Source organism: Chinchilla lanigera, unplaced genomic scaffold, assembly GCF_000276665.1.
Source record: "Chinchilla lanigera isolate Chin_1 unplaced genomic scaffold, ChiLan1.0 scaffold00046, whole genome shotgun sequence".
Taxonomy (NCBI): Eukaryota; Metazoa; Chordata; class Mammalia; order Rodentia; family Chinchillidae; genus Chinchilla; species Chinchilla lanigera.
Genome location: NW_004955447.1, coordinates 4,178,764 through 4,187,423, shown reverse-complemented (window position 1 = coordinate 4,187,423; position 8,660 = coordinate 4,178,764). Strand labels below are relative to the sequence as shown.

Genomic DNA, 8,660 nt, shown 5'->3' with positions numbered 1-8,660 from the left:
GCTAGAAAAAGATGATCAGATTTCCTCTTTTAGAAAAAAATCCATGAAGATGGCAGCAGCAGATTAGATTGCAGAATGATTGAATTTGAAGCATTTAGAAGATATTTGTAACACATGATTGAAATCCTGACAAAAGTATTCATATAAATGCAACTCCTACTGATATAATCAAAGTAGAACTTACTATTGAGTTATGTAGGAATAAAATTTAAAAAATTTTAAAGAGAATATCTGCAGCATTTATTCAATGGTCCAGAATTAATGAGGGGTCTACTGATGTTATTGTTATCTTGCTTATGGTACTAATTACAAAATATTTGAGAAGTGTTTTACATGCATTTTCGTTAAATGGGTTCTGACACCTGAATAGTTGAAGATAATAACTCAAGTAAAGTCATAATGAAAATAAATCCTTTAGACTTGTTTAAAAATAAATGCATAAGTTCAGGCAATAAGATGACGATGAAATGAGGAAATGTTATATGCGCCATTGATGTTCTTTATTAGTATTTCACATTACAAAAAGAACATTACACCCTAGTGTGGTTTTGAGCCCACAGCTATATTTGCTGTCAAACTTACCATCTTCTTTTCTTGCCTAGACCAAAACCATTCCTCCCTCATATACTAGAATTTTACATCTTAGTGTACAAAGAGATGGATTACTTTCTTGAACCAGGTTTTTAATACCATACACCAATGCTGTAGGATACCTCAGGAAAATTCCCTCCTCTGATACAATCATGGCAAAAACATTACCTGGTAGAATGAGGGCAGAGAAAAGATCCACAGGGTATGAATTAAGCAACTCATAGTTCCTAAGATTGTTCTGAAAATCATTTTGATGTGAATCATAAAGAACTCTGGCAGTGTAGAAGTTCACATTCCTCATAAAAGAACATGAAAATCTAATGTATTTTAAATTGATATTATACTTCTAAGATATATGTAGAAATGAAATTTTTTTTCTTCTTGCACTATATATAATGTTTTGAGATGTCCTTTTTGTTTACTTTCTTTATAGCAGCAATATAAAAATTGAAACCTGATATGGTGTTAAAAATCCAATATCTTTTGAATGTAATTTATTTATACTGTGCAAGAATTCCACAAGTCAAATATTTGAAGCAATATTAATTTACATATTAAACAATATATCTATACACTTGAAAGATTTCTTAATTTAAATGTAACACATTAGTAGGAGTAAAACATATCAGAAGAAGAAGGAAAAAAAAGAGTGTAATGGCAAAAATTACTAATAATAGCCCTTACTTCATTGCACAAAACAGAAATGTACAAACTTGCATCAAGTCTTATCAACATTTATAACCTTTGGCTATATAGGATATTCATTTGAACATATGTGAAGAAAAATAATCAAGCTGCACAAATCTATCTATCTAGTAGTTATTTATAAAAAGAAAACTTGGAAGTAACTTAAACACCCAAATTTAGGAAATGATTAAAAAGAAAATATGTATCTAATACATCATCACAACTGCTTTAGCTAAGAAACATTGGTAAGACTAAATATGTCATAAAAGAAACTTCAGATTGACTAATATTGGCATATATAATGCATATATGTGTATATCATATCTCTATAGCTGTGTAAGCAAAATAATCATCAACAATAAAACAATGATAATAAGAATGTGAGACAAAAATGAGGGCGAAAATAAAATGAATGAAATCACACTGTTTTTCTAGAATTAAATGGAAGCAGAAATGAGAGTAAAGATTTTAAGAATTGTCATGTAAAATACATTAAATACAAAGCTTTAGTTGTAGAAGAAATAATTATTTGGAGCACTGGTTTCACAAAAATATCATTAACATTACTTCTTGCATATCTTCACCTGAAATGTTAAAAATGGTGAACTTTGTCTTGTGAAACTTCTACTAGAATCTCTAATAATTGCACTAATTCTTGATTGTATCATTTTTATTTTTTAATTACACTTTTCAATAGTGTTTTCTGTGCTCTTGTCTTTTTATTTTTTCTTCTGATGGAGCAATTCTTTCATCCCAGGAAATGGAAAACTTTGTGCAGAGCTCTGGAGAACACGGAGTTGTGGTGTTTTCTCTGGGGTCGATGGTCAGTAACATGACAGAAGAGAGAGCAAATGTGATTGCTTCAGCCCTTGCACAGATTCCACAAAAGGTTGGCAAAGTGTCCCAATGGCAGATTCCTACTAGATAAATCATTAAGCTCTGCAAAGATCTGCTTTCAGAAACTTGCTCTTTTTATCTTACAGGATTGTTGAGGTCACTGTACACATAAAAAATGTTTCAGAAAGAGTTAAATTTTTCTTAATGATGCACTATCACATTAAAAATAAGCAGGTATTGAAAAAGGTTTGTAATAAATCATGTAGTTTAGGATTTTCATATCTTCTCCTCTTTACCTGAATTTTGGAATGGGCTTATTTAGTGCGCATTTCAAGGGGATACTCAGATTGGAGAACAGCAAGAGTGGGAAATTCAGGATCCATATACCCACTGTCTATGGTAACTGAAAAATGAAAAGTAAACTCATCTGAGTGAGCCTCAACTATGTCTGCAGCAGAAAGAGGTGGGAAACCTCTTCCCTTGTACTGTAGATGGCTTCCTCCCTTATGCTGGAACCTGTACATTTTGAAATATGCTCCACAAGTACTCTGCTGCTTTTTTTCCTCACACCAGCTTAATGTCCTCCCAATTAAGAAAGCAAAAGTGAAATAAAAGTAGAACTGGAAGAAACCTGTGTCAGGGAAAATGTTCAGATACCCTCTACATAACTTATAATAGGGATTAACTGTCTAACATGTCTAATTCAAGCTTAGTCTTCAAGTAGCTATGAACTGCAGTAGATTTTAGTTACTGTCAGATGGACAGTTTTGTAATCTCCTATGCCAATTTTTAGCTGAGAACGTGAAGTTAATTTTAACATTCCCACAGTAAATAGAACTCAAATATTTGTAAGCAATGCTCCAGTTTAGGAGAAGAGTTTAGAAGTTTTAAAACCAGTACCTCATTTTAGAACAGGGCAATGCAATGCTTAGGCTATGGTGGGCCATGTTAATCTCTGCTGTCAACATTTAGCAATGCATCACGGCAGAGTACAGAATGAGTTGAAGAAAATTTAACCATTTAAGAGTATGCAGTTTTAGAAAAGGTACATTACTTATGAGTTGCAAACCAACTCTATTTCCTTAATTTAGTTTCCCTTCCTAGCAGTAGTGATAAATACTATATATTCTTGTCAAAATGCCTATTAAAACTTTTTCTATAGTAAGAGATTGAAACTTTAATATAAAACAACTTATATGTACTTCTAAAACCCAATGTATTGATTTCTGACAAAAGGTGATTATGTGGATTACATATTTTATAATCAAAATGATATTTTATGCAAATAACTAATAAAATAGCTTCTGGAACAAATGATTATCAGGGAAGTATACTGATATTAGTTAGGGTTGATTTTAGGACAAAGCAGTATCACAAACATGTATATTAATGAAGATTCAATCCATTAGAAATCTTTTATTCCTTATAAAAATTAGGGATTGCATAGAAATTTTTAAAATAATTTAATCTAGCCCATGATATCTTGTCTAAGTTACTATGAATGGAATATCATCATTATATTCAAACTGATTAAATATAAAATAAGCATAAAATTGTTTATATTCTATTTGTGTCTTTTTTTGTAGTTCCTAATATTTAGTCTAGTTGTCCTCATTTTAAAATCTATTCTAGAAATGCACCTAACTTAGTGGTCTCTAAATATTTAAAGTCAACATATGGTATAATGCAGTCTTTACCTAACAGGTTCTTTGGAGATTTGATGGCAAGAAACCAGATACCTTAGGACCCAACACTCGGTTGTTCAAGTGGCTCCCCCAGAACGACCTGCTTGGTGAGATGCAGGAACAAATAATGATTACCTAAGTCAGTAAGGCTGATGATTGCAGAAGATGAAACAAAGGAGGAAACATGTGTTGTTGCAAAATCAACAACTGAATCTAATTTCATTCTACATATTTCAAGTCTAAGGGAAAACAAAATCAATTGTCATACCTGGCTTTTTGGTATATTTAGAAACAATTTTAAGGTCCTCATTTCCAATGTACCTGTTTTTCAGAAAGGACATTTTAATAAATCCAGGGTTCTCTTTCTGTTTCTAATTCAACCATTGCTTGAGAAATACCAAATTCCAGTCTTTCCACACAAATAGGGATTTGCAAATATTACTCAAAATGAGGCTCTTGATTTATTTTCAGTGATATTTTAATTTTAATGGGAAAAATTCACATTTTTAGCATGACTTAATATCGCACTCTCTTTTATCCTGATGCCACTTCTTGCTGACTTGCACAAGCTTTCTCAGAATTCCTGAATGAACTACCCATTAATACAACAAATTCCATTACACACAATACACACATAACCTTCTATGGCACTTGATATATTTTATCGCATTACATGGACTTCCCCTGATAATCATGTATTCACTGTTAAAGACATACCCTAGATATGCCAGGTAACATTCACTTAAATTTCAGTGGATTAGGCCCTTCTTGTTCAGAGATGAAAGCAATGTCATTACAGTTTCATAGATACAGTATCTTTATCTATACAACACCACCCCATTCAGTGACTCATATTGTATATTTCTCATTGTATTTCTAACATTTATGTCTAATTATTATTTTGACATTCATCTAATCTTAGGTCACCCAAAAACCAGAGCTTTTATAACACATGGCGGAGCCAATGGTGTTTATGAGGCAATCTACCATGGAATCCCTATGGTGGGCATTCCTTTGTTTGCGGAACAATTTGATAACATTGCTCAAATGGAAGCTAAAGGAGCAGCTGTTAAACTGGAATTCAAATCACTATCAACTACAGATTTGCTAAATGCACTGAAGACAGTCATTAACAACCCTTTGTGAGTACACACTTTTAAAATTTTCCTCATAGTACTTATTGATAAATTCTTACATGAATCCCAAGGAAGTACCAATGAGTCTTAAATAGAAATAATGAAATGCAAATTTTCTCAATGCTAAATCTGTCATGGGTACCAAGTGGGGGTATCACAATAAATATTTTCAGTGTTTTTTGTTAGAAAATTTTTTGCAAGGTTTAAGGAAAGTTCAAACTTTCGAAATAGCGTCTAAATGGAATGAGATGAATCACAGGGTGGGAACAGAGGAATGACAAGTAAATATGAAAGAAGCGATGAAACATGAAACATGAATGCTGTAAGAAGTCTAGATTTTCCATTTATCTATGAAGTTAAAACAGAGATATTTATAAAAACAACAAATAAAAGTCTATGCAGTATTCAAAAAAGGAAGTCTGTTTTATAATTTTAAGGACTACACTATGGATAAAATTTCAATATTGGTTTCTAGTTGATATTGTAATCCTTAATAAGGTTACTCACAAATGTAATATGAACCATGGAAGTATTTGCCTTTTGCCTTTGAGTTGTGGTCCTGATTTCAAACTCTTACTATGGTTGTGTTTTGTTTTGTTTTGTTTTTAACATTATCAGGCATTCAGTTTTACAACGTACAAAATTCCATGTTCTTTCATTTCTAAATAGTTTTGAACTTATTTAATTTTCCTTCAGCTATAAAAGCAATGCTATGAAGTTATCAACCATTCACCATGATCAGCTAATGAAGCCCCTGGACCGAGCAGTCTTCTGGATCGAGTTTGTCATGCGCCACAGAGGTGCCAAGCACCTGCGGCCACTTGCCCAGAACCTCACCTGGTACCAGTACCACTCTTTGGATGTGATTGTCTTCCTACTGGCTCTTGTGGCAATCATTATTTTCCTTGTCCTAAAATGTTGCTTGTTTTGTTTTCAAAAATTTGCCAAGGTAGGAAAGAAGAAAAAGAGGGAGTAGAATCTTTTAGGTGTATGGCATTAGAAGTTAGACCATTTCATTTAATTCCACTGCCATCAATCAGTCATTACAAGAAGATACTCCATGATTTATAAGACCTTTGCCTTCTTGATTTACCCATAATTTTAATCTTATTTAAGGACTGTACAATACAAATTTCAATGTTCCCATAGTAATTCTATTTTAGTTTAACATGTATTGCATCATAAATCTTCAAAAAAATGACAGTCACTGAAATCACATTTTGTTGATTTGAGAAAAGCAGGAAGCCTGGAAATTTTGTGGTATTGTCAGAAACATTTTCTACTTGAATAAAATGTAATTCATTGGACTTTTTGTATATGTTAAAGAACATCAGAGGAAGATTTTTAATAACAGGGCAGGAGATTTTATTCAGATAACTGAAATAGAGGAGAGAGACTTCAATGCAAACTGAGCTCTACTTACTAAGAAAAATATGACCATTACATTCAAGGGACTAAAAGGAGACCGGGGAAGTGAAGAAGGAAAACCAAAGGGAAAGAGTGGGCTGTATGGAAGTGGAAAACTTACAGGGAAGTGTTAGGTCCCCCAAAAGACCCCTGCCGCTTGCAAAAAGAAAAAGCACCCTAGCTGTACTCCCGCACTTCCCTAAACTGGCCCAACCACAAAGGCCAACCACCTCCCACTCCTAAAAGTACCTAATGTTCTTGCAAAAATGTTCTTTCAAAATAAGGACCCTAACCATAAACACCTCTCTCTTAGCTGTTCTGGCCCGCAAACATCCTTCCCCCACAAAACCCCTTAAAACCAAGAGCTTTACACAGCTTGGTGCTGTTTTGGTCCACTAAGTAGTCCACCGTGTCACTCTCTGGCCTAATAAATACTCTTCTCGTGTGAAACAGTGGTTCATTTCTGTGTGGGTTTCTCCGTCCAATCATTTGGTGTCGACACCTGAAAGGGACGCCAAGGCACCTGGCTAGTCCCTCCTGACCGGGGACCCTTCTCCAGGTCCACAACCAACCACCTCTGAGAGGAACAAGAGCCTCGGACTGTAATGAGTTACCCTGAATAAAGAACCGAGACCAGAATCCAAATTGGAATTTTAAGAGACTTTATTAGCCAGGCCAGCGGCTGTCAGTCTGTTCTCTACACAAGGAGATGCTGAGAGGCCCCGACCCAAAGAAAGCTTGAGATTTTAAGCTTGAAAACCACATCCTGGTTGGTGCAGCTGTTTTGTGAATAATTTTTTGCAAGGGCATAAAAGCAGAGCCTGTCGGTTTCAGCAAGCAGGTGTTGTAAAGTTCAGAACATTCTCAGAAGCATATATTTTTTCTCAAACTAAAATAACAATCAAGCACAGTTTCTCTTTCTTGGGCCAAACAGACATTTTTCTCTCCACCCAATAGCCCACCAATTTTTTAGCCATTTTTTGTGTTCACCACATTCCCCACTGGTTTTCTGGGGGAATCAAATTGTTTCCTCATTTTCTTCCTCCATCTCAGCTAGCACATTATATTGGGAACACAGTACCATTACTTTGACAGCTTGGACTTGGTCCTGTACATGAGGAACTAGACAGTTGATGACACAGGGTCCTACAGTTAGGGCTTACAATAAAATTATCAGGGGCCCAGCCAAGGCGGTCAGTAGAGTGGTCAACCATGGAGACACAGAGAACAATCCCTCATACCAATTAGACTGGGATCTCCACTGATCATCTCTATCCTGTAGGTGCTTCCTCAACTGGCTCAGGCTGTTTTTGATAACCCCAAAATGATTGGTATAGAAGCAACAGGTTTCCCCGAGTGCTACACAAAGTCCTCCTTGTTTGAGGAATAGGAGGTCTAGGCCTCATCGGTTCTGGAGAACCATTGCAGCCAGTGAGCCTAAGGACTCTTCTAATTTATTAACAGAGCTCTCAAGTGTGGCCAGATCAGCATCGATCTGAGTACTTAAATCTTTATAATTTTTATCAGCTAAAATAAGGGCAGAGGTTCCCAAGGCAATAGATCCAGCCATCCTTATTCCCAGTAGTACTGGAATTAGCACAGCTGTGGTCCTCTTCTTACTGAAGAGGGCAGGCCCAGATGTAATCTTCCTCTTTTCCCTGAGTAATAGTACACTTTTGAAAAGATATGGCTAAGGGTACAAAGCTCGGGAAGTCCAGTGGTCATAAAGTAATGAAAGACACAAGGGGTAATACCATTAGTGCAGGAAAACCAAGCTCCGGAAAGGGCTTCTAAATGTAAACTGGGTGAGTAGGACATGTTGGCTACAATCAGAATGGTAACACACTTACCTTTGTAGGAGGAGGCGGCTAGATTATAAGCTTGTGACTTTACACATAATCTTGTCCTTGGAGATCCTCCATGGTGAAGATTGGTTTTTATCCCCACCAGCATGGGAACTTGTCTGAAATATCAATTTTATTTTGGACAATGGTCCCACCATGGCCAATGCTGGCATTGGCTGTAACTCCAACATAATAAGGGGGTTCAGGATTTAGGCATAATCAACAATCCTGGTGTTTGCTGAGGTTCTATTTAAATATTGAAACATACATTCTAGGATCCTGAAAATTGATGTAGGGTTGGATCCAGGGGTAGGTCTGGGATCCCCTCTATCGGTGGTTAGCTGTGGACTTTGGGTTGATGGTTTTTCAGGGGATAGAGGAGGCAAAACAAAGGTGTCTGGGGGCCCTGTTGGCTACAGAGGGGGAAGCCTTTGGCCCATCTTATTTTGAATGGTGAAGAGCATCCCGGGGTC

The 8,660-nt window shown here is 35.6% G+C and overlaps 1 protein-coding gene across 3 annotated transcripts in view; it reads left to right on the top strand.

The window, feature by feature from the left end:
• LOC102003708 (UDP-glucuronosyltransferase 2B20-like) overlaps positions 1-6,793 on the top strand; it is a 194,215-nt gene extending 187,422 nt beyond the window's left edge. For all 3 annotated transcript variants that reach the window (XM_005392807.2, XM_005392808.2, XM_005392805.1), the window contains exons 3-6: positions 2,036-2,167; positions 3,820-3,907; positions 4,723-4,942; positions 5,633-6,793. In XM_005392807.2, coding sequence (XP_005392864.1) covers positions 2,036-2,167; positions 3,820-3,907; positions 4,723-4,942; positions 5,633-5,912 — 720 coding nt within the window. In that variant the 3' untranslated portion in view covers positions 5,913-6,793. The remainder of the gene's footprint in view (positions 1-2,035; positions 2,168-3,819; positions 3,908-4,722; positions 4,943-5,632) is intronic.
• The last annotated feature ends 1,867 nt before the right edge of the window (positions 6,794-8,660 follow it).